The sequence below is a fragment of the Pseudoliparis swirei genome, chromosome 9, assembly GCF_029220125.1.
Source record: "Pseudoliparis swirei isolate HS2019 ecotype Mariana Trench chromosome 9, NWPU_hadal_v1, whole genome shotgun sequence".
NCBI classification, from domain to species: Eukaryota; Metazoa; Chordata; class Actinopteri; order Perciformes; family Liparidae; genus Pseudoliparis; species Pseudoliparis swirei.
In genome coordinates this window covers 25,239,985-25,266,959 of record NC_079396.1, presented here as the reverse complement: position 1 = coordinate 25,266,959, position 26,975 = coordinate 25,239,985, and the positions used below count along the sequence as shown (strand labels likewise).

The window sequence follows — 26,975 nt, the reverse complement described above, 5'->3', positions numbered from 1 at the left end:
TATTGTTTTCATTACCGTTTCCATCATCTCTTTTGTTGCCTTTCGTCTTGAGAAGAAAAAAAAACACCCTTGAGCCGTTCATATTTTCATTCACCTACTGACCACCAACACAGCCGCTTCCGATTCAGCTGCATGTGAGGAGCTCCGAAAGCAGAAACTGCACCGCCGCGTACATAAGTGTGTTTTTTAAGTGCGTATCGTTTCTGTCCCTCCGACATCGAGTCCCACAGTGAAACATTGTGTTGAGACAAAGGCGTTCTACCTGGTTCAGGATAGCAGCGATGCAAAGATAGGGTTGAAACTGATGGGAAATGGAAACAGGGCGGGGTCAGCGGAGGGCGACCCGACATGAACGCCGTGTATGCCGCCTTGCTACAACACAACACACTGCCGCGTGGTCGTCAACACTCACCCGTTGTGCTCCGTAGGTCTGTGGAGCACCAGGAGACAGGTACTGGCTCTGGACCGCAGCAGCATGTGCGTAGCTCTGCGCGGCCGCGTCAGGTAGACCGACCGCAGGGGAACTCTGGTGCGCGGCTTCAACCTGTCCGGTCCGATGAAGTTGAGAAGCCGGGGTCTGAAGCGGTCGGCCTGTGGACTGGGACACATCCCGGCTCTGCTGTAGCGTCCGGGCGTGTAACTCCTGCTGACTTTGAGACAGGCGGGCGGGCTGTTGTGCCATTTGCTGGTGCACGGTGTGCAGAGCTTCCCGGTTGTGCTGGAGCCGAGGCCGAACGTAAGCCGGCCCAGCGTGCGGCGCCGGCTGCACGTTAGTCAGAGTATTCAGTTGGTGCTCTTGTTGAATCGGTTGGCTGTAAAGTGCTGGTGCGGAGGAGCTCGGGCCAGGCGGCTGACTCGGCGGGTTGACGTGTTGCAGTGCACCGGGAGCTTGTGTCGGGTGACACTGGGCCACGGCTGCAACCGTCGGGGCGACGGACGCGAGGGGGTGGCCTTGTGCTGGCCGCTGTGCTGGCGGGGCGGACGCCGCGGGCTGCTGATACCCCGATGCGGCGTGAGCCTGTTGCTGAGTCGGGGCCACGCAGTTCTGACACGGTTGTTGCGCGTTCAAAGGAAAAGTCGAAGAGCCCGCCGCTGTCGCCTGCTGCTGGTGGCCCGGTGCCTGGTAGCTCTGTGCGACATGCTGCTGCACCGCTGATGCTGCTGCGACTTGCCCACCTGGCGGCGTGTAGCTAGCGGCGCCGACTGCATGCTGGATGTTGACGGAGCACGGACTGGCTGGAGTCGGTGCTGCGGCGCCGTGTTGGCCAAAGTATGGAGCGGGGGGGTAACTCTGTCCGGGCTGGAGGTACTGCAGGGGCGCGGGCGCCGGCGTGCTGGAAGACGGCAGGCCGTGGACCGGCGGCTGAGCGTGGTGACCCGCCGAACCGGCCTGGGGACACAAATAAAAGAGACATTGGAATTAGAGCCTCTCGTGAGTGAATCTTAGCGCCACGGAGAAAAATCCCACCACTGATGGGTGTGCCGATCACATTATAACGACAGGATGACGGATACAAATACGTTAATGACACGTCCGTTTCAAACAACAGAGCAGGCGGTGACGGGGACACAAAGAGAGAGAAATGGGATGAGAGGTCGAGAGGAGGGAGACCAGACATCCGCCCCACCACGGGTGCAGCGTCGGGCCGGTAAAGCAGGAAGGAAACTGTTAAAATCTAGTTGAGCTCTAGAAGGGATCGGTTGAGGTTAATCAGCAGGGAAACGTGGTCTGTTAGAGAGATTGTTCGATTGTCCTCCATTATGAGCAAGCGTGTACGATTGTTAAGACAGACAGACGGCTCTGTTGGCCGACGCAGGGAGCAAGACTCAGACAGGAGATGGGATCAGGAGAGTTCACACCAGCTCCATGCAGAGGAACGCTCCATCTCCCAGAGGCGGGGGGAGTTGGGTTAAGCCGAAGCGACTCGTCTAATGTGACCTACCCCTCCCACGGCTCTGGGAACCTGCCGCTCTCTGGCACAGAGTCTGTCCTCGGGTTCTCGGTCCTCAACCAGACCTCCACGCGGCAGGTGGCTCTTCAGGCCGGCGTCTCCGTCACTGCGTGCGGGCCTGTGGGCAGCGGAGGCCGGCAGCAGGGGGGCCTGGGCGGGCCCGGGGGGGGGCGCTTTGCGGCCGATTATATTGAACAGGGACCGCTGCAGCAGGGAGAAATCAGAGCAATCGCTCAAACCTTTCAGCCGTCCGTAGCCAGGCGTGGCCGTCGCTCCGGCGGAAGAAGGGTTCGTCCTCAAGTCCCGAGGAGAGTGGCGAGTCGGCGCGGCGACAAGAGGACGCCGGTGGCTCCCTTCCCGCGCCCGCAGGAGAAGCAAAGAGAGGCAAGCGTGGCACACCTGGCCGCCATACGTGCCAAAATGGCGACTGTGATGCGCGGTGCGACTCAGAAGGCTGCTGAGGTCAGAGTGTCTTCGTCCACTTGGCACGGGCGGCGGCGAGATCTCGGCGGCGGCGAACGGAGGGCCGACGGCGGCGTCGCTACAGCGGCGGCAGTCGGAGGGCGGGGAGACGGGGACGCCCTGCAGTGCCGGCAGACTGCTCCGGAAGGGGAAGCCGCCCTCCGAGTGAAGCTCCGTGGGGTCGAGGTCCGGCCGGCTGTCCGGTGCCGCGGGCCTGATGGATCCCAGCGACTGAATGAGCGCGTGGAGTTGAGCGATGTGGTTCGCACTGCGAGTGTCAATAACCGGGGCGCTTCCTCTTCGGCTTGCAGCTCCGAAGCGGGTCCGGAGCTCCGGGCCCAGCGCGGCCTCCGACACGTTGCTCTTTTCACAGGAGTGAGGTCGGCCGGTTAGAAAGGGGCTGCTGCTCTGGCACTGATCGGGGAGGAGGAGCAACCCAAAAGCAAAACACACGTTACTTAAAATGAACAAATCATCAGCGCACAAGAAAATATGGGAACAATGAGGATGAACAGACTTGCTTGAAGCATGAGGGGAAAAAAACATTTGCATCTTAAATGCACGACGGTTGTCGGTGAAGACGGATCTGCAAATGTCCGGAAATGTGTTGACGTGGCTTCCTTCAAAGAGTGTGTGTATTCGGATGAGTCTGAATGTGCATGGTCCATCTAGGTTTTGTGCGTGTGTGTGTGTGTGTGTGCTCCCGATACAGACCTGCTGTGTTGCCATAGTAATAGGCTCCAGCAGGGACTGGTAGAGGACACTCTGCTGGCTGCTGTGGGAGTCGGAGTAAACAGTGGAGCCCATGCCACTGTCGAGCGTGCCGTCTGCTGCAGAGACGCACAGAAATCATGCACTCGTTAAAAAAATATATATAAATATAAAGCCCGAGATTAAAGTTGGTGTGTATCTGAGTGGAGGGGAACATAATCTCTTACACGTCACCGAGGTGGCGCTGGCTGGAAGGTGACGCAGCCTGTTGTGCTGGTCTGCCTCGGACTCCTCCGGTTCATGTGCAGCCCCGGCAGCGATGCCCTGAGACGGCGTCACCTGGACCCGGTGGCCGCCGTCGCCTTCCCCTTGATCCACCGGAACCGCGGCCGACACCGTTCTCCCCCTCCTCCACTTGATCAGCGCCACGCGGTCCCTGATCGACTTTCCCACAGTCTTCGCATCGCTCTCGTGGAAGAAGCCAGACTCCACCTGAGAAGAGGAAAGAAGGGGGGGAGGGGAGAGAGAGAGTGTGACTTCCAGGATATTTTTAGCATGTGAGAGAAGAGGGAGCACACTGTGCGGGGGCAGAGGGAAGGAAGGAATAGGAAATCTATTTCAAGGGGATCAAAGCGGTGGGGAAGTATTCCCTTTGTCAGCAGCTGGTGGCATTGTTCACGACACAAGTGTCTGGAGCGGTTACACCTGCAAAGAGCCAAAGATGAAGGCACAATGCAAAGAAACCACATTGTGCATGCAGGAAAACTAAAACGACAAGCGGAGAACAACACATAGACCCACGTGTCGATGGGCCACAAAGCTTCCGCTCCATCCGAATGTAGACAACAAAAACCCCAGTCAGTCATTTTGTGCATATTTAAACCAATTCAAGTGATGTTCATTCATCCAATGCGCTGCATAAAGCACAGTATGCGCTGTAATTAGGCACCATTAGCAAGTGAGAATAAATGACCCAACGAGAAGGGAGCTGCAGGTCCGTTACTGGAGACGACGCTCGTCTCTCATGTGGCGCGTCTGCAGAGAAATGACTCATTAGAGTCGGACGAGGAGCGACTCGGCATGCGAGCGAGCTGGCCGACGATCGCATGTCCGCCCTCACGCCCGAGGCGATTGTCGAGCTGGGGAAATAAAAATCAAGGCCCGTCTGTGACAGTGTGGTCAAGGCCATAACAGAACAAATGAGGGAGGGAGAGAGGGGAAGAGATGTGTGGGAGGGAGAGAGCAACCATGAAGACTCTGAGGCAGAAAAACAGAAGGGCGAAAGAAAGCAGCTCGTCACGTTGCAGAGCAAATTTCATGCAACCTTTTCAAATCATCAACTCTTTTTTTCTGCAACAGAGGAGTCCGATGGAGCCGTTTCCAAACAGCTTTTCTAATAACGTGTGAACGGAAACACGGCTATATGTTTTTGTTCAGAGGACGAGCTGCATAAGTATTAAACAAAAATCGACACACCTCACTCCTTTACTTACAAGAGAGCACTTTAAATGGTCTCACAAAAAGGACCATGCAGAAAAATAAAATCCCTCTTTTCAGGCGACTCTTTCGTGGTCTCTTTCGTATTTCTGATGTTCCCATTTGAGTTTTTCCATCAAGACTTTTTATTTATGCCCGTTATTAAAAAACAAAGCCAATGACTGTTTCTATTCTCCATCTGAAGTCTGTGTTAACTTAACCCTCCTGTTACCTTAAGGTCAATTTGACCCCATTCAATGTTTAACGTCGGTGTTCTTTGGGGTCAATTTGACCCCAGGCTGTTTTTCACTGTGTCAAACATATAAGAAATATCAACTTTTTTTATATATTTAAAGGGCTATTTAGGTAGTCAACAAACAAACATAAAGTATCTGACACTTAAACTTACAACAATATTAATTCTAATCATTTTCTGGAGGTTTTAATTGCTGGGGTCAAATTGACCCCACGGGTCAAATATGTTAGTAAATGTTAAGGTAACAGGAGGGTTAAGCTCTTTTTCATCCCATAGCGCAATAAATAATTTCATGATGCTGCAGAATGTTTGATGAGTCTTATAAAGGGTTGTATAGTCATGGAGGCTTTTTTTTTTTCTGGGCCAAGTTTTTTTATTTTAGGGCCTTATCTGAGAAAACTATGTACACGAGGAAAAAAGAAAGAACAATCCTGGAAGAGTACGTTATCTCTGACAATCTGCATCTGAATGCATTCCCCAATGATGAGACACGAGCAATGTAAGCAGCCAGAGCACAGCCAGCCAGGCAGGCATGCAGAGCATGACCAAAAGCAGAAGCAGCACGGGCTAAAACTAATTTAGGACATCATTTGAAATTAGCCAGCGGATGAACCGTGTCGAGAAGCCATATTTTTTTTAAAGGTAAACTTATTATAATTATAATGACAAAGTATAGAAAAAGACAAAGCACTAATCCCCAAAAATATTTTACACGTATCAAAAGGTTATACCGTCAAATATTCAACTCACCATTTCCTGTGCCACCACCTCAGGGACCTCCTTTTCCAGGTCGAACAGGAACTCGATGGCTCCGCTCTCCTTGTACTTCCCTTTGAGCTTCTTGTGGTCCTCCACCCAAAGTTTCAGGGCCATCGAGTCCTTTTTCCCGTCGTCCTCCTCGGCCAGCTCCACCCTCACGCCCGTGTCCTCGGCAAAGAAAGCGTGGTTCAACAGTTCCTTGATGGTGTACCTGGGAGAAGGAACAACAAAAAGCATATATTATTATTACCTTCGCATTGAAAATGCGGAAGGTTATGTTTTGATTGCCGTGTATTTATTTATTTGTATGCGTGTTACTCGCATAACTCAAAAAGTATTAAACCGAATCGCATGAAATTTGGTGGGATGATTGGTTATTATCCGGGGACCATTTGATTAGATTTTGGGATCGATCGGGTCAAAGGTCATGAAAAGGTCAACATCTTCTTTTTACCATAGCGCGGTCAATTTCTATCCAATTGGCATGCAACTAATGCCAAAATGTTCAGAATTCAATGCCCAATCTTGTGATATGCGAAGGTATGCGCTCTACCGAGTGCCCGTTCTAGTTATTATTATGATGATAGCTACGTGGTTGGATTGTTTGAAAGGGAGAACGGCACTTTGATGAGTAACCAAGTAACCGCTGAATGATTTATTTCCTGCCATGTCTGCCTGTCAGGTGTCCTGGTCGAAGAGTGTTGTACGTTTGAGAGAGAACTTTTCTAAATTAATTAAACGTAATTCGCTAATTTCTGGCGTGTGACCTCTAGTAATTACATCATACATGGATTACCTTTGCCACTCACTGAACTCAATCATCCTTGAATTAAAGAAAAGCCGCTGTCGGCTAATTGAGGGGGATTACCCCCCCTGTAAACAAACTCATTATGGAAGAGAAGTCGAGCGACGCCCCGCAGATGTGATGGGAAGAGCGCAGTGCAGCCGAGAGGCCGACTGTCAGTACCACGGCGATGACGCAGGAGCAGGTGGGACAAGGCATTAAAGATAAGAGGGCCCCTTGGGGGGCCCCCGGACAATGACGGGCACGGTCACTCACCGCTCCTCTTTCTTTTGGCAGATACACTCTCCGATAATCTCCTTGATTTCCGGATCCACGACCTTGTTGTAGCTGGCTGGCTTCACTCCCTGAGAACAGAAAGGGATATATAAAAAACTAAATTCCGACAACAGGGCACAGGGATGATTTTGTCACCCCCAAATCTGAACTTTTAAGTATTGGAGAGTCGCTCCCTGAGCAGGGCATCTGTGGTCAGCTTCAATCCATGTCCAAAAGACATAAAAGACCCCAAATTAAGCTTTCAGAGCGCTCTAATCTCCCTTCATCGGAGAGCTCAGCATGGACACCAAAACATGCGTCTCAATTTTCAGACAGAATTAGCACGGACTGTTCAGAACATCCAGAGTCCATATGGACGGACGGCAGGAGTGGCTCGAGTAGCTGCTCCAGATGTTTTCATGCTCCTTCATAAACACTTTGGTTTGAGGAAACATAAATAGTTCCTTAAGTCAGCACTGTACTCACTTTCTTCATCTAAATTCTGAAATATACACATCATCCAGATTAGCATTCCAGCACACGCTCGGGGAGTTCTTTAAAGCAGTGGAGGGTTTCTCTTTGATCAATCTCCTATTAATATCCTGCAGTGGTCCCTGCAGGCTACTCCGACATGCATACAGTAGCAATGCACAAACGCCTGCACAGCTCAACACGGGCCTGCTCTGTTTTCCCCTATTAAGGCAGGTGAGAGTCGCATCTCAGATTTCCACACCGCTGAATCGCACGCGATGGAAAAATCAATAGCCTTCGTCGAATCGGGAAGACGATCGTGACTTCTAACGCTCCTCGGTCTGAAAACAGTTTGCTCGCGGGGACACACTCGTTGAAAAGCGATGCAACGCGGCGCCGTGGGCTTTTATCTAAAAACACCACCAAAAAAAAAGAAGGAGATTTGGACTTCCTGTGTGACTCATTAAGATTCCTCCCACAAGAAAAAGGAGTAGATCTTGGACCCTACAGATATGCTGCATTCATGCAATTAAAAAAAACTCCCATGACTCATTATGTGTGGCGAAGCCGCTTTAAAACTTCGCACCCTCTCACACCACGAAGAGTTAAACTCTATGCATGCTCGGAGAATGAAGAGAATATTTTGTTATTGTTATATGAACACACGCTGGTACCATTGAAATCATTTATAAAATAGATTGCCGAGAAGTGGCTGTGAATGCTATCGATCGATTGATGCGGGCCTCGTTCGAACAGCAGCAGCAGACACACCTGGCAGAAATCTCACTCTACTCATCTCACTCTAGCTTTTTTTAGTTTTTTTACAGGAGCTGGACTCACACTCGTGACTTTGCGGTAAATCTGAGCAGCATTCTGACACTCGGAGTAGGGGTATTCCGATGTGGCCATTTCCAGCATACACATGCCGAAGGCGTAGACGTCCACGGCCTCGTCGTAGTGTTCTTCGTACATCTCCGGAGCCATGAACTCTGGGGTGCCTGAAGAGGAAAACACCCAAACGGATATGTCATTTATGTCATTTACCGCGAGGACGAATTCATCCGCTCGGTTATATTTCAAAGCCTCCTACCTATGACGCTCTTCGCAAAGGAGGCCGCCTTGAGCGTTGCCAGTCCTAAATCCCCTATTTTGACCGAGCCGGTGGGTCCGGTGATAAAGATGTTGTCGCATTTGAGGTCCCTGTGGATGATGGGAGGGGTCCGGGTGTGCAGGAAGTGAAGGCCTTTCAGGATCTGCCTGCACCAGCTCCTCAGCACCTTTGGCTTCATTACCTTGAAGCGCTTCAGATAGCTGTGGGAAGCAGAGGGCGGCGCATTACCCGACAATGAGAGGAGCTTCAGTAAAAACACAGGCACACTTGAGAAACGGAAAACTCTAGAAGTCACTGTAAATATCTGCTTCATTCACAAATATCTATTATTCTTATTATTATGTGCGCGAGGGAATCCTACGATTGGCTGTGCGTGTGCGATCGCTAGCGAGTGTGTACTCACTAATCTTTCACGTTGCTTCGCCAAACTGCAGTTTTATTTTGGGTGGCCTGTTATGGCTGCACGCTCAAGGACTTCTCGTGGTTGTGGTGACTCACACTTTTCTCAAAACACCTTTTATTGTCTGTTCCATACCTCCATTAGAGGCTCCTGGCCAGTAGGGGCCGCTAGTGATAACAGTGAGGGGGGGGGGGGGGGGGTTGTGTTTAGCTAACAGCACCCAGCAGAGATCTGCCCTCCTTTCTACTCATTTGTCAGAGGAGTGGTGTGCACAAGCTCCGCCTTCGACTGGACTCACGTCTTTAGCGTTCCTGACGTCATGAGCTCCGTCACCAACACGATGCACTTCTTCCCTTTCAGGGGCGACTCCCAAAAGTCATAGAAACGGACGATGTTGGGATGCTGAAGGCCCTTCAACATCTCCGCCTCCTCCTTGAAGCGCTGGCGCTCCACCTTCGACAACTTGCGATCCTACGAAAAGGAAAGACGAGAGCAGAAAGAAGAAGAAATGAATACGGAGCCCTAATGACACGATGCCCGTTCTCACACATTTCCTTCGCAGGAACTACCAGATGGAAGAGGCTTTTAGCCTGAAGTCGTTTCCCTGCACATTTTAAATTCACGCAGTATGTTTGAGCAAGTGGGGAACGAGCGAGCGCGTGAGAGGGAGGTTCGTGTCAGTCTTTGATTCGTGTTAATTAGACCGTATGTGTATCATCACAGAGTGTGTTCCAGAACCGTGGCTTTCATAGGCAGTAAAAAGGTTCAGCCTTAAATATGTCACGCATGTGTCTGATATTTATTTTAAAAGGTATTTTATGTTGTCGTTTAGCACCAGTCAGGTGGGACCAGAGGCGTTGCAAAGAGAAGTTAAAAAAGGTGACAAAGAAAACTGGGTGGGGGGGACATTCCCATTAACATGGTCACACCCACTGCTGCTAAAGGTCACGTGTCATCGATCCCTTTCATGTTTCTCCATCTCCTTCACTTGCTCCCTCCCTCCCTCACTCCCACTGGAAGCACGAACCCGCCCCGCCCCGCCCCTCCCGTCGCGGAGACGAGACGACACCGACGGTGGAATGCGATGAGCACGACGCCGCGAGATTAAATCTGCTCAATTATTCAACCGCCGTGAAACCCCCCCAACCCACGAGATGAAAATGCACAACAAATAAATACTAAATCACCCTGAATAACCGGAAAATCAACTCTGGAGCAAGAGGCAACGTATTGAGGAATGAGATGATGTGACGATAAAGCATGCTGTGTGTGTGTGTGAATGTGACTTATTGGGTTTTGTGTGCAAGTGTGTGTGTGTGTGGGGGGGGGGGGGGGGGGGGATTTTCACTGCACTCTCCTAAAGTTCCATGAATAATTCAGTTCTGCAGAGAACCTTCTCTACCGAGCAGCGGAGGGCCGGTGCCGCCCGAGTCGGGTTGGGTTCTCCCCGAGCGCCCTGTGCCGCGCGCGAGCGGCTCGTGGACTGAAGTCGCACCGGAACCGGAGGAGACCGACGGCGGAGAGCGAGTCTGAAGCCTTTAGCGCTGCAGCTTTCCTTCCCTTTGGACCGACACCCAGTTATCTTTCTCATCCCTCCTCCTCTCATCATCACATCAACGCTAATCTTTCAGGAATCCCTCTGTTATTCGTAAATAAGCCCCCCCTCAGAGTGTTTCCCCAAGTCTCAATCGAACTCCCAACAGACGCTTCCGTTCCCTCTCGGCAGCCGCCGGGGGCTCCTGCATTGTTCAGAAGCCACGCGGCGGCTCAGAGGTGTTGCGGGAGAACGCAGACGTTACGGCGCTGCCCGCAGACAGACGGATGGGATCGCGGCGAGGAGATTCATCGGCCGCTGCGTCGTTACTGTGAGGGATCGGAGCTTTTTGACCAGCGTGACTCATCATTTCATGACGTTTTGAGAAAAAAGAGAGAAAAAAACACACAAAAGCGCCGCGCAAATGCGAACGGCGTCAGAAGCCGCTGCACTCGGCGATCTCTAAACGCTGCGCTCGCCTCCGCTGCCGCCCCCTCACATCCGTGCGCCGCACTAGATTAGTCTCCCGGCTCTGGTAGCTCACACAGTATGGAGGACTCAAAATGACTTAAGTATAAATAAATAAATAAATAAATGCATGAATAAATGCTTAAATAAATGTATAAATAAATAAATAAATGCGTAAATAAATGTATAAATAAATAAATAAATACAAGAATACATGTATACATACAGAAATAAATACAGCAATTAATATATATAAGTTATAACTCAACAGGACATCATTAAATAAATGTATTTCTACATTTCTGTATTTCTTCATTCATTTATATCTCTATTTATGTGTCCACACGTATTTCTTCATTTATTTATGTGTGACATTTACGTGTCCGTATATTCAAATGAGCTGGGCGGTCCGAACCTCATTGTTGAACAGGATTGGTCAAATCAGGGAGCAAGACAGAAGCAATCGATCCCTAGCACTTGGATCTGTAGACGAACAGCGTGTATTATGCATTCTTGTCTGTACATTCTAAATACTACTGTTGTTGAGTCACGGAATGTAATTTAAGGATGTTTTCAGCCGAGAAGTTAGTTGTTTAAGCATCAAATCTGTGGTCGGTTTATCGAAATTCAGCCTAATAAGGATATGCGACGGAGATTTGAGGTCCTGCTCGCGGGACCTCTGAGCTCCGGGCGCTCAGCGTGCTGTGTGGCCGCCGAGAGAAGCCTGATCTCGGCAGGACTTTTTGAAATGCTCCGCTGGCTCTGACGTCTCCGTAGCGGCTAAACATGAGATATAATTAGGTTTTTGAGGATCTAAAGAGCACAACGAGTTTATTATTTACTAAAAGATAACGTTACGTCAATTTGACTGAGGGTTAAGATTCATAACTTTATATTGTAGCGACCCTGGGTCAGGAAAGCTACGAGACGTTGTATATTTATTATCGTTTATTCGTAGCCTACGCCAAACAACAGTGAACACCGCAACACATTCTACTCCACTGTAAATTATTTTACAGTGAATAATTTGAGTAAATTCATGCGCAAGAACAGTTGATGTGGTGACGTCACAAGACCAGAAAGACCGTCCTGCGTCCTCGAGAGTCTGGACTCCCAAAACCAGACTCACAAGACCAGATTCCAAAAGAACACGAGTCTGTACTCAGTGTTCTTGGAATTGATAAACGGCTGAAGTCAAAAAGCTGTCGAGGCTAACTTCTGCTAACGGTGAGCTGAGCGAGTCAACTTCAGCGTCATGTGCCAGGCAGAAGTAGTAGAGCACAACACACCAGGTGCATCACACTCCTGTGACCAATCATGCTTTAGACAGAGGTTCGGACCGCCCAGCTCATTTGAATATACGGACACGTAAATGTCACACATAAATAAATGAAGAAATACGTGTGGACACATGAATAGATAAATAAATAAATGAAGAAATACAGAAATGCAGAAATATATTTATTTAATGATGTCTTGTTGATTTATAACTTATATTTATTCATTCCTGTATTTATTTATTTATTTATACATTTATTTAAGCATTTATTTATTTATTTATACATTTATTTATTTATTTATACATTTATTTAAGCATTTATTTATTCATTTATACATTTATTTAAGCATTTATTTATTTATTCTTGTATTTATTCATGCATTCATTTATTTATTTATTTATACTTAAGTCATTTTAAGTCCTCCATAACACAGGTGACATATGGGACCAGGTAACAGATTAAAAAAACGTTAGTCCTGGGGAGGTTTGCAGGCTGACGCACCGTGTTACTGCAAAACGGTGTGTAATGTCACACATCCGTCCGCTTAGAAGAGGTGGCTCGGGGACGTGAACACAGCTTTGTTTGAGTCTGCTGGATTCAGCTGCGCCTCGAACCACGAGAACCAGAAAGTCAAATATTTAGATTAGATTTAATGAGGAAAAGCGTGCTCTGAAAACCATGCCGTGGCATGAATGTGAATGACATTACAAGCAAAAGCAGCACATAGTCTCGCTGAATATGCAATAATAAAACACAATCCTTCATTTTACTTTGACGCGGTGGTTAAATTTCCCCCAAACCAGCCGACTCATCCACTCATGATATCGTGAGATTTATTTGACAGAAAAGTGGATAAGATTACATGTAGAATCGGTTCCTCTGCGTCTGCAATATTCGTATGTTGATCCCAGAAAATGTGTGAGGACGGAGCCTCTTTCGCTCCGAAAATACCGGCGTTAGTCGAGCGTGATAATTATTATTAGCCTTTCAAACTCATGCAGAGAGCAGAGAAAACATAAAACTGTCACACAAACTGTTTGAGCATCGGAGCGCTCTGCTGCTGCTCGTTAGGACGAGTCGAGAGGACCGAAAGCACGTCCAAAGATTTACCGCTGGAGTTTCTGCCGTGAACAGAATCGCAAGAAAACAACATCATAAAACACGAGCGAGTCAAAACATCGTTTCTCTGATAACGGGGTGACACGGCACCTTTTTTACCCCCTGCGGTGACACAGCCAACAAATTGGTGCCAAAGTGATGGAGGGGGTTCGTATCGGGACGAGTGTCGACTGCTAATACGTCCCCTAATAGAGTCAGGCCGTGGGGGAGGAGGGTCGAGGCAGGCCGCCTCTCTGGAGCATCAATCTGAGAAACATCTGACGGACTCAAATGAGCGAGCGAGAACACACACACACACACACACAATCACAAAGAAACAGAGACACACACATGCACACACACACAGAGACACATATTGAGACACACACAGAGAGACACAGTGAGACACACACATGGATACACACACACACAGAGACACATATTGAGACACACAGAGAGACACAGTGAGACACACACATGGATATACACACAGTGAGACACACACACACACACACACAATCACAAAGAAACAGAGACACACACATGGAGACACACACACAGAGAGAGACACATTTTGAGACACACACAGAGAGACACACAGTGAGACACACACATGGATATACACACAGTGAGACACACACATGGATATACACACAGTGAGACACACACATGGAGAGACACACACACAGAGAGAGACACATATTGAGACACACACATGGATACACACACACACACACACATGGATACACACACACACACACAATCACAAAGAAACACACAGTGAGACACACACAGTGAGACACACACATGGATACACACACACAGTGAGACACACATGGATACACACACACACACACACAATCACAAAAAAACAGACACACACACAGAGAGACACACAGTGAGACACACACACACACAGTGAGACACACACATGGATACACACACACACACACACAATCACAAAGAAACAGACACACACAGAGAGACACACAGTGAGACACACACATGGATACAGAGACACATATTGAGACATACACACAGAGAGACACACACATGGATATACACACAGTGAGACACACACACAGTGAGACACACACATGGATACACACACACACACAGTGAGACACACACACATGGATATACACACACAGTGAGACACACACATGGATACACACACAGTGAGACACACACATGGATATACACACACAGTGAGACACACACATGGATATACACACACAGTGAGACACACACACACACACACACACACACAGTGAGTGCTAGACGCCGCTGGTGTTCTCAAACTGAGAACAGTTTTAGAAACAGGAAGCTGAGACCTTGTGGGTGGTGTGTTATTTAAAATAACCCCCATGTGTCATCAGACGCAACGTTCTCACCCACAAATTGTTTGAGAAAAAGGCGAACAAAGAAAGGTCAGTCATGACGTTCATCGAGACGGATGCTTAACATCTCATAACCGAAAATTACGTATCCCAAATTACGGGTGATGCTTCAGATATACAGATTAATCGCAGAGATTTCAGTTGGCTTAGAGCAGGTAAACAGACAATAACCACTCTCTATTAAATGTGTTTATTACTGTAAAATGTGGCATAAAAACAACCAAATGAATGAAAATGGCTTAACATTGGAATCCGTGTTGATAGATCACTGATAGTCTAAAATATGTGACGAGTAAAATTAAAATGATTATGTTGATTACTCTTGATTTTGTCCCTTTATTTTTCTATAAAGGTTGTTCAATGATAAAAAAACAATCCGTCTTGTTTGACAAACATTGTGCGGGACTGGATCATTACTATCAGCCCCAGAAAAGTCTCTATAATAAAAATAAAAAAACGCTTTTGGCAAAAATAGAGAGAAGGCCTCGACATGATGTAGGTTTTTACCAAACGTTAAAATCTAAAATGATCAGTCAAGTTCAACCGATGTAGTACACCTAGTGCCACAGCAACATGGTTCATCATTAGTCACAACTAAAAGAGCAACATTACACACTCACAAAAATGAAAGTGAACATTGATTTGGACTCTCTACAGCGTTGTGGTCCTAATAACCCCCCCCCCCCCCCCCCCCCTTAACCGGCATGGCCTTATCTTCATCCTCGGTCAACGAGAAGCAGATTAGCATCATTTGGGTTGAGCAACAATAGTGTGACACTATTTACAGGATATTCAAGCAACTTCTATTATAAAACTAGATAAACCCAGTGTGCTCGAATGCGTCACAACACCTGGCTCAGGAGATTAGAAAGAAAATATACTTAAAAACAAACTAAAAGCGGACTCATGAAGCCATTTAAAGTTCACACACACACGAAAACACAGAGCCACCAGGCATTAGTAGAACTTGTTAACACTTCAATGAACAGCTCAGGTCCAGTCACACACGACCACGTGATCCACGCAGAGTGATTCTCCTCCCTGGTGGTCAGAATGATACAGAACACCACCTCCCAAAAGCTGCGTCTCATTCACAGCCGAGACGTTTAAACAACGAGGACGCTCGGGGTCCCAAAGGGATGCGGCGGTCAGCTCGGCCGCCCTCCCGCACCCGTCCTGCATAACAAGCGACGGTTGTGGCTTAACAAAAGGCCGGTGCGGGGCGAGCCGTGAGCCGGCAGACTGCCCACGGCTTCACTTGCGTCCCATCAGTCACGACGACTGCAGGACAGAGTTTGGCCGGCAGCTGCGGCGGTCGCTCCGTTTCACCGTGACGCTGCTGTGAAGACGCTCTGCACCCGAGCCGATTGGCACTCAGGGTGGCTCAGTACTCATGGGAGGTATGATGGGATGCAGTGAGTATATATATATATATACACACACACATATATACAGGACTGTCTCAGAAAATTAGAATATTGTGATGAAGTTCTTTATTTTCTGTAATGCAATTAAAAAAACAAAAATGTCATGCATTCTGGATTCATTACAAATCAACTGAAATATTGCAAGCCTTTTATTCTGATTTATTGCTGATTATGGTTTACAGCTTAAGAAAACTCAAATATCCTCTCTCTAAATATTAGAATATCATGAAAAAGTATACTAGTAGGGTATTAAACAAATCACTTTTGTCTAATTAACTCAGAAACACCTGCAGGTGTTTCCTGAGCCTTGACAAACACTCAGCTGTTTAATATCTTTTTTTTACTTGGTCTGAGGAAATATTAAAATTTTATGAGATAGGATTTTAGAGTTTTCTTAAACTGTAAGCCATAATCAGCAATATTAAAAGAATAAAAGGCTTGCAATATTTCAGTTGATTTGTAATGAATCCAGAATGCATGACATTTTTGTTTTTTTAATTGCATTACAGAAAATAAAGAACTTTATCACAATATTCTAATTTTCTGAGACAGTCCTGTATATATATATATACACACATATATATATATATACACACACATATATATATATATACACACACACACACATATATATATATACACACACACATATATATATATATATATACACACACACACATATATATATATACACACACATATATATATATATATATACACACACACACACACACACACACAGTCTCTCGCTTTCCTTTTCTCATGCTTTGTTGTTGCCCAATAAAAAAATAAAAACATGTAAATATAAACCACGGTGCCGTTAGATTGCTGCTTGACCGCCACCGTGAATACAGGAAACGTGCGCTGGAGAAAACTATTTGTGACGGCGGCGGATATGCGGTTTTTGAAAGGTTAAATGCCAACAAATATGCATTGAAGCCGACTATTTGAAAAAGATGTGTTGTGAATTTTAGAAATTACCATTACCATTTTTGACGCACAAAGCGATTTGTAAGCTGGACAAAAACTATCAAATTCACCCGAGTCATCGCGGCTTTGAGGCAACAGAATATAAACGTGCAGCTACCACCGGTTGACCGATCTGATTCATTGATCTCAGCGTTGCCCTTGTGTCAAGCAACGTATTGGTATTGCAACATACGCATCTCCGGTCCATAGATATTTATAACAATATCGCCGGGAGGGGAATTTCAACATCATACTTGCGCGGCATAACCTTTTAAACCGGGAGAAATGTGCACGCATCAGCAAGCCTCGTCTCATTATCGAAGTGTATCGGTTGCTTTTCGTCTTCTGGCGATGAGGCGATCCTTCAGGCCCGTCCTTGACAACGCGGATGTGAAAATCTGCCTTCGGCCAAACATTATATATAATGTGTGTGTCTGCTGTTTGGGTGTGAACCGAGTGAGCTCAGAAAAATAGAGGGGGAAAGAGGTAAAGAGAAGCTGTGAGGATATATATATATATATATATATAAACTGACACCACGACACCGCCAGATCCCCTTAGTCAAGGAGAAGAACAACGCATTATGTCACAGCTGCGCTTATGACTAGTAAGCACAGTGAAAGTGTGTTCAATATGTGTTGGAGTGTGTACCTGATTGAGTCTGGCTGACTCCCGGTGTGGATGAGGCCGTACACGCCTCCTCTGAACCGCTGCGTGGGCTGACAAAACAAATGGTTCTTTGACACGGAGATAAAGAAACAAAAACCTCTGATTACACACTCGCCTCTTCCAGAGACTTTGTGTACAAAAGGCCACGACAACTGCTGAGTCATCACATTGTTGAGAGCCTGAACGACACGGAAATAGGAGGAGTTTTTATTTTTAAATTAATCAAATGACTTGAATTTCTGGTGATAATATTATTATTTTCTAAAATCCCTCAAATTTGGTGAGGCGTCAGGACAAAGATATGCAATGAAGTCCAATATATTTTACAGTTGACCCTCCAGGTCGGAGCCTAACTCCACGAGTTAGAAAAAAAGCTCGATAAAAGTGTCTGAGAGACGAAGCCACGCCCACTTCTGTTTGACGAGAACCTCGACGCGGCACGGCATGGGCTACGGGTTAATCCATTAAACATTCGGACGATAAAAACTCAGAAGGTTGAAAAAGAAAACGACAAAATGACAATTTCCCATAAAGCGCGAGGTTACGTTAGTTTTGTCCCTCCAAGAATCAAAAAATATTAAATGTACACGTGTTACATAAACCGGAGAAAGGAAATCCTTCCCTTTGAGACCCTGGAACCAAAGAATGTATGACACCGTTTGCAATTTGATTACAAATAATCTATTAATTGAGTCGTCTTCTCAGCACTAAAGCAGATAATGCAGGCGTGTCAGAGTCTTGGCTCCAGTCTAAAGGTGCGTTCACACCAAAAGCAATACTATTTTTTCGCGCGACTGAATCCCATGAAAAGTTAACGTACAGACGCGTGTGTCTGTGATAGACGCGATATTTTTCCGGGCGACGTGGGCAGCGATTTTACAGCGGCGCAATTTTCGCCCCGAGTTGAAATATTTCACCTTTGAGGCGGTCATCTCGCAACTCGGGCCAATCGGCTCTCGAGTTCCGCTCTCGCAGCGCTGGAAGCGGAAGTCTTTCAGACGTAACAGTAACTTCATCGGTGAAAGTGACCGAGCTGAGTGAGCCTACGGGTGATGTCATGTATAAATAAATATATATATATATATGATATTAATGTCATGAACCCAAACACGAGGGCGTTAGTGTGTGGGATGTCCTCAACAAGTATAAAGCAGAACTAGTGGTTAGTTATTCCGTGGTGGATGAAGGAGATGATAACGGTCTTTACGGAGACGAGACACGGCGATAAGCCCCGCCCCTCGCGGAGCGTCTCGACGCACACACACACACAATTGTGATTACCGTTTAGGGCGTCATCCGAGAGTCTGCCACGGCACCCTAATCGACACCGTTGTCCTCGCGCTTCTCTTCGGTCGTGATGACACTAATTAAAATGCATGTGTGCTTTATTGCGATCCTAAAAATTCAAGCAGCGAAGATCTAAACGGGCCAGGCTTTCTTAACATTTATAATGTAGCTCCTGCACAGGCACTAAAACACACGTCGTGGTGACACAGACCTGAGAGCAGCCAATACCGCCAGCTATAAATAGCTCCGCTGCTGTGATACCGAGGACGTTCGTCTCCCCCCAAAAGCTGAAGAAAAATATTGACAAACGTGCTCGATAGAGACGCCCAGTGTGGAACTGGGCGCCCCCCCCCTGATCATTTCATCAGCCGCTGCAGTGTGGAGGCACAGAGCCAGCGAGACAACCTTGGTTCAGCAGAATATCCTGACCCAGACTAAACAGCACAGGCAAAAACCCAAGAAAGGGTTTCTTCCTGCACGGAGAATTTAAACAGCGGCGGTCTTCTGATAATATCAGAGGCACCGTTCCCAAAAGTGTAAAATGCATAAAATTCTACTGCAGGGACGCCGTTGATTAAAAAAAAATCTAAAAATATATCAATAGCAGCGGCAGATGACATCTTGAGAGCGCTGCCGGATAAAAATCTGAATTTACCACATTAGGTGCTGCAAGATGTGTCAGGTTTTGACAGCAGAGGGAAGAAGAAGAAGAAGAAGAAGAAGAAGAATACCTGGTAGATCAACACGTTTTTGCCGATGCTGAACTGAAAATATAGCAATTAAACACCTTTTTTTGGTACAAGTCGGCCCAGTGCAACATCACCACTAATAACAGCCTCTAAAGAAGTACCACATTTTAAACTGGAAACCAACCGCAATGCCAAATGGCCCATTTCCCACTTCCACACAGTGAAACAAGACCAGCTCTCTGATTATTAAGTCACATTGTGCAACCTTTTTTGGTTTTAATACTTGGAGCACCAGTACCACTTTGTTTCTTTTCCTCAAATCATCAATTTATATATATATATATATACATATAATATATATCTATATATTATATATATATAATATATATCTCATGTGAAACACAAGTAGGACAGACTGCTTCCCGTCTCACTCCAACACCTGGGCGTGGCTTTGCAGCGGCGCGAGTTGCATTTATTAAAAAACAGATGGGATTCATCAATGGTGCGTTGATTTATTTTGCGAGTGCAGCTGAACGTGGAGACGAGGGCCGTCACAAGCGATCCCAAAACAAAGACTCTCATTGGACCGCACGCCCCAGAGCGCGAGAGAGAAAGGGAGAGTTGGAGAGTGAGAGTGAGCTGGTTGGTGAAGCTGCTAGACTGGTACTCCTACAGGTTGCCTGATAACTATGCATATTTATACATTTGTTATGTTAATAGATTAAATCACACTGGGATCATTTCAAACTAGACGATGTTACCTTCATAAGAGTGGCTCATAATACGTGAGCACACAATTTATTTAATTTACCTTTTCCTCAAAAACATGACAGCATATTGCTATTTCTGTACTTTTACCAAAGCATTTATCAGTGATACAGAACCCACAAATAAAAATGTGTCAAATTCATAAAGTTCGGCTTTACTTCATTAATTTTAAATTGTTTTAATTCCATGCTTCCTATCTAGTTCTCAAATTAAATAAATGAAGCTTCAATGGGAGGTAAGCAAAAGAAAGCACACATTGAAAACCCCACGACGTGTATAACATGTAAATATATTAGAGGCACACAAACCTCACGATTTAAACGGCGTTAAATCAAAACCGTAAAAACAGTTAGCAAAATATTGTTGGCGTATAAATACAGGCCTCGAACGCAACAAGCTGTACATCTATAATGAGCCATAAACCTAAGATGCATGTGCTACTGTGCGTCCCCCCCCTCATTGTGACGTAAATAGCTTCGTGATGCAGCGGTCAACTAGAGTGCATCATGAGTCACCCTCGTCTTCATCACACAGAGCCTCCAGTAAGCAGGAGGGTTTATCAGGATGCACAGCGCTCCAGATTCATTCATACACGTCACCTTTTTTCTTCTTTTCTCGTCTCATGAGCTGTTGGGACACTTTCTATTGCTGGGGGGGGGGAGAGAAGAGGGAGGTCAAAGGTCATTTAGGCTACTTCAATCTTCATTAGGGTCAAAGTTAGGCTGCCGGAGTGCACAGTATGTATGCCAACGGTGTGGTCACTGAATCCCGGTATGGTCAAAGATGACAACTAGAACGGGCACTCGGTAGAGCGCATACCTTCGCATATCACAAGATTGGGCATTGAATTATGAACATTTTGGCATTAGTTGCATGCCAATTGGGTAAAAATTTACCGTGCTATGGTAAAAAGATGTTGACCTTTTCATGACCTTGACCTTTGGCCCAATGGATCCAAAAATATAATCAAATGGTCCCCGGATAATAACCAATCATCCCACCAAATTTCATGCGATTCAAGAAGATGTTGACCTTTTCATGACCTTGACCTTTGACCCGATCGATCCCAAAATCTAATCCAATGGTCCCCGGATAATAACCAATCATCACACCAAATTTCATGCGATTCGGTTTAATACTTTTTGAGTTATGCGAGTAACACGCATACAAATAAATAAATACACGGCGATCAAAACATAACCTTCCGCATTTTCAATGCAAAGGCAACTATTACAACCCAACATAACTGTAGTCGCTTTCCAAGAAGCCCGTTGGAGCGATACCACAGAGCGCGTGGCTGAGGCTCGACCCCGGCCCGCCCTCCTTCCCTCTTCAGCTGGCCGAGTGCCGATGTGGCCGCCGGGTCTGGCCGCTTTAGCGTCCCGGGGCGTCTTCAAGCCAAACGGGCTTTAAACCAATGACCCACTTGAGCATCTCCAGCTTTGTTTTCCCCTTCGCCGTCTGACAAGTCAAGACGGGGTCGTTGCCTAGCGTGGACGTGCTGATCCAACAAGACGGCCACGATCTACGCTCAGAGACACACGATCGTTAAAACACGGCTCCGCCCGGTGTTTGGAGCAGAGACGCCGAGCTCGAGTGTCTTTCGCTGGGTCCGGTTTATTCCGAGAACGCCCGAATCTCCAGCGAACAACCGGCGGCCTCGTATCGCCGCCAGATTTCGTCCGAAGAACAAGAAGAACACCAGAGACGTATGCGCAGACGTCAGAAATAAACTCTCTGCGAGTGCAACGTTCAACAAAGGGATAAATATCGATACACAGAGACACAATTGGCAGCAACGGGAAGTTTCCAAAGTTTTTTTTCTCTGAAGAATTCCGGATGAGCGCTGATAAAACGAGACGAGGCAAACAGAGACACGGGAAGTGTTTGACTCTTCTTTATAGGTAGGCATCGTTCTCTCAGATTAAGCCAACATCCTCGCCTGTGCCACGGCCATCTGTGTTGTGCCAGCGGCCTGGCACGGACACAGGGACGTGGGGGGAGATGGGAATGGGAGGAACGTGGAAGGGGATTGAGAGAGAGAGAGAGAGAGAGAATAAACACGGTACCAGATTACAGTTTCTAGGAAGACCATGTGACCACTGGAAGGGCGAAAACAGTGGAAAATCACAGAGTCATATCTCCTCCTTAATGTCTTCCACAGAGAGCTCCTCTGTCTTACGCCGCGGTTCACTGAGCCGGATCAAGAGGGCCTTATCCGCACGCCGCGCTGAAGAGTAAACACGCACAACACAAGCATCGAAGTCACAAAAAAAGCTTCATGATTTGGGGGTGTAATCTTAAAGCTAGTATCAGGGTTCTTACACATTTTGACCAATGGATTTCCAGTACTTTTCCAGGACTTTAAACCAAATTTCCATGACCAAACTGAAATCTCGGTATAAACATGAAACATTTAGAAAATTGTGCGTATTGAGAACGTACGCCGGCTTATATTTTGAGCGTCTTTCTTTAAAAAACATATTAATTATTTCAAACTCGGCATAAATGAACATGTGAATATAACACATTTCCATGATTTGTTCAAAATTTTTATGATTTAAGTTTTTTCCATGACTCTTCCAGGTTTTCCATGACCGTACGAACCCTGTAGTATACACTCGCATTGTGCAGTTGAATATAACCGAGGTCATTCGGAGCGATCGTGGGCAGCGTGGGTTCTCCGTTTAGAGCGCCGGTCTTTAAAGTGACTCCTTGTGGGACACACAATAGCAGCGAGCATGCTGGTAGATCCCACAGGGGCGACACACTCTTCAAATGTCTCTTTAAGAAAGTCAATACAACATCTCATTCACGAACTACTCAGATTTAGGATATGATCAGTGCACTCGATGACACAGTTAAGACTCTAAAGCTGATCCAAATCATTTAAGGGCACTTTAGATGATGGCTTTGGGCATTGCGGTAGCTTAAACATACATTGAATTATCCTAAACGACTGGGAGTTGGAAATTCTTCTTCTGTCAATTTCATACAATCAATGAATTGTATAAGACATTAAAAAGAAGAAGGGGAAAAAAAGGAGACAATTGTGAATATTTGCTAGTTACCTTCGCATTGAAAATGCGGAAGGTTGTTTTGATCGCCGTGTATTTATTTCTTTATTTGTATGCGTGTTACTCGCATAACTCAAAAAGTATTAAACCGAATCGCATGAAATTTGGTGGGATGATTGGTTATTATCCGGGGACCATTTGATTTGATTTTGGGCTCAATCGGGTCAAAGGTCAAGGTCATAATCTTCTTTTTACCATAGTACGGTCCATTTATATCCAATTGGCATGCAACTAATGCCAAAATGTTCATAATTCAATGCCCAATCTTGTGACATGCGAAGGTATGCGCTCTACCGAGTGCCCGTTCTTGTTTCTTTGTGTTTCATAATAGAAAATTGTATTTTCATTATCTTTAAATCTGCCACTTATGTTCTCCTTTAATTGTTTGATTAACAAAACGCCAAAGGGTGAATCTTAAAAGGGCGGCATACGATATTCAAAGCATCAATATATTAAAGCAAAAAACAATTGTCCGTCTATGTGAAGACACAGTGGAGTAATGTCTGTGTGTTTAATCCAAGCTTTATGGACACCCGCCATCAGTGTCGTCGCTCTAGCTTAGCACCCACCCGCCCGGTTCTCCCTCAGGTAAACACCGTTAGCTCCCTCAGCACTTTTGCATCGTACGCCGTAACCCACTGGCTGAGCCGTCGCCATGTTGAGAGGCATCGAGAGCCAATGGACTGCTCCCATTAGTGCATGTGACACATTTAAAGTCACAGGCGACGTCATTAAAAGGTGTCGTTTTTGTCCGACACACAAAGAGAATCAATTTACCGTCATGCAAGAGGGACGAGAAAAGGGAAAGCAGCAAATTAATAAATCAGCAGATGATTTAATCATTTTAGTTGAAGCCCTTAAAATAAAAATGTCCTGATTAAATTGTGAAATGCAGCACCCTTGAATGGTTTAATGTTAAACTGCTCGCCATAACCCACTTAGAAGGTTCAACCCACTGGGCGGTCCATCTTATAAAGAGGCGGGGTTCATGGACATGAGATCACAAGCGGTTCTGATCAAGTGAGGAAGACCTTATTTATTCAGGCACAAAGTCTCAATTTATGGTTCTGATCCGCTCAGTAGGCCAAAGAACCACAGGGCGGTCTGATGAAAACCCACCGACCAGAGTACTTTGTTCGTACGACCGTTTTCCCGGAAGATTGTGGTCTCAAAACAATTCGACGGAAAAGAGCGAATAGACGCTGAACGAGCTCGTGAGATCGAACCGTTTGTGTTGTGATGAAGATCCACGATTGGCTGACGAGAGGGGGTATTAGAGAGGGGGTATGAGAGAGGGGGTATGAGAGAGGGGGTATTAGAGAGGGGGTATTAGAGAGGGGGTATTAGAGAGGGGGTATTAACGTGTCACCGGGGGAGAATAAAATACAGATGATCGCTTCCTGCTCCACATCCTATCATCCGCTGAGCCCAATTCAAGTCGAGGGAGATCTGGCATTGCTCACCGCTACCGTCAGCCCGCGTGACGTCATCGCGCCTCTTCTTCACTCGAATGGCACTTTACGAATAAAAAAGGTGCGGCGCCGTCTCGCGATGCCAATCGCGCGAAAACCGGTTCGGTTCGATGCATTCTTTGGTGACTCGGCGCGTTTTCAGAACCCGAGGATTTGGTATTCACCGGGGCCACGGGGCCGCCACGCTGCTCCCAGCGGGCTACGGCGCACTTCAGCTGCTTCCTGTCTGCCTACCTCCTGTTGCACAGAGGTAGCTCATAGTCATAACACACACACACACAGAGAGACACACACACCACACAGAGAGACACACACACCACACAGAGACACACACACCACACAGAGACACACACACACACACCACACAGAGACACACACAGAGACACACACACCTCATAACTGTGTCCCCTGCCGTTGCAATATCAGTTGGGCAAATGACTAGAGCAATAAAAATAAAAAAAAGGATGATTGCTAATCTGAAGTATTTTAATCTGAAGCGTTGAAAGAATAACAAATCAAGGTAGAAGTTCTCCTCCTTTGAGTGGGGCCAGTCATGCTCACTGTCGTCCCCCTTAAGCCTCCTGGGAGACGGAGGCAGAGAGGTAATCCCTGCAGTCTCCGAAAGGACAGAAATAATTAGTTAATGTCTACGCTGGTGATTTTCCTGCGTCCGTGTAACGCAAGAACAGATAGACACTCCGAGTGCATTTGCAAAAACTGCTGATGGCCATTAGCAGGGGGGGGGGGCGTCTCCACCTCAGCAGATAATGCTTGTCAATCACTTTCCCAGTCTAAACCATTAACAATCAGTGGGAACCCATTTGCAACTTGGCCCGACTCCCCCCACGAGGCGGATTGACAGCTCCCTGAAGACATCCCCGTCATGTGTGAACCTTCACCGGCAGAGAAATGGGGGGGGGGGGGGGGGTCCTGTGAGAGACTGGCAAGTAATCCTAAAAGCACCGATTGAAAAAACAACAACAACAAAAACATGCGTATTTCCTGTAGAGAACAAGAAGGCGACGATAGTCATTGCTTTAAGTGTCTCCCACGCCCATTTGCAAGAGGAAGAAGGAGCAGAGACAAAGGGGCGGTGCACGTGGCCGCCGAGCGCGCTCCGCTCGGGTGTCACGGGGACGGATTGTAAAATCAGATGCTCGGCTTTTACGTTACCTGCAGCTCACACCAGGCGACTTCCACCCAGGTCTCGGTGTCCAGGCCCTTGTAGACCGTCTTGAAGGACCCTCTGCCCAGCTCGATGTCAAACTTGAGGAACCTCCCCCCCGGGGACGTGGAGACGGCTTTCATTCCCGCCTCCTCCTCGTTCTCCTCGCTGGCCATCTTGACGGCGGCTTTCCCGCCGCCGCCGTTGCACGCGAGGGTCAAGGCCTCTCCGCTTTTATCCTTGTCCTCGTCGGCGCTGACGCTCTCCGTCGCGCTGACGCTCTCCGTCGCGCCGTCCTTTTGCCCGCCTTGGCTTTCGGTGCTGGAGCCTTCCTGTACCCCGCAGCTGGTCCGCCGCGTCCTGTCCACGATCGTCCGCAGGTTGATGTTCAGGGCCTTACTCCTGCTCTCGCACTCGGGCGCTTCGAAGGCCTGCTCGTCGACCTCCGAGAACCACAGGCTTCTCCTGATGAACCTCTGGTGCACATTCCTCTGATAGCTGCAGGAGGGGTCACTGGGGTCGCCGCCGCCGCCGCCTCTCACCCCCGAGTCCACGGGGCGGAGGCTCCCGTTACCCGAGGCCTCCTCCTGCATGTCCGTGGGGAGATCACACTGAGAGTTGGGTACCGAGGGGTAATTGTGTTCTGGGTGGGCCTCAGAGTTGGCCTCCGGCTCCATGGCGCGATGGCGTTTTTTTAAAGTGCAGTCACTTCGGCTTCCAGGTCATTCGGGCCATCCCCCCCCCCCCCCCCTCTCGACTGTGCAGATTTAGAGACGAATACCTGTGGCGTCCGCTCGGTGACGCAGTTTGCCGGCAGAGGCCCCTAACGACGGTGGGATGGGTGGCGGACGAGATTTCATCCGATTATCAGGAGCTGCTGCAACAACAAAAAATAACAACAACAAAAAACATTGCCAGTTAGTGAAACTAAAATATAAAAATACAATAATTCCTGTTGTGTGGGGGCAATGCAGCTGGATGCGTGTTGGGTATATTTACGTGTGTCAGTCGACG

General features: G+C 47.2%; 1 protein-coding gene across 1 annotated transcript in view; it reads right to left on the bottom strand.

Annotated features, from left to right (window-relative positions):
* LOC130199001 (serine/threonine-protein kinase WNK2-like) overlaps positions 1 to 26,975 on the bottom strand; it is a 44,114-nt gene that overhangs the window by 16,265 nt on the left and 874 nt on the right. The window contains 10 exon segments of the mRNA XM_056422154.1: positions 263 to 1,390; positions 1,944 to 2,828; positions 3,129 to 3,244; positions 3,353 to 3,617; positions 5,608 to 5,827; positions 6,677 to 6,765; positions 7,988 to 8,145; positions 8,238 to 8,458; positions 8,957 to 9,129; positions 25,970 to 26,838. Coding sequence (XP_056278129.1) covers positions 263 to 1,390; positions 1,944 to 2,828; positions 3,129 to 3,244; positions 3,353 to 3,617; positions 5,608 to 5,827; positions 6,677 to 6,765; positions 7,988 to 8,145; positions 8,238 to 8,458; positions 8,957 to 9,129; positions 25,970 to 26,638 — 3,924 coding nt within the window. The 5' untranslated portion in view covers positions 26,639 to 26,838.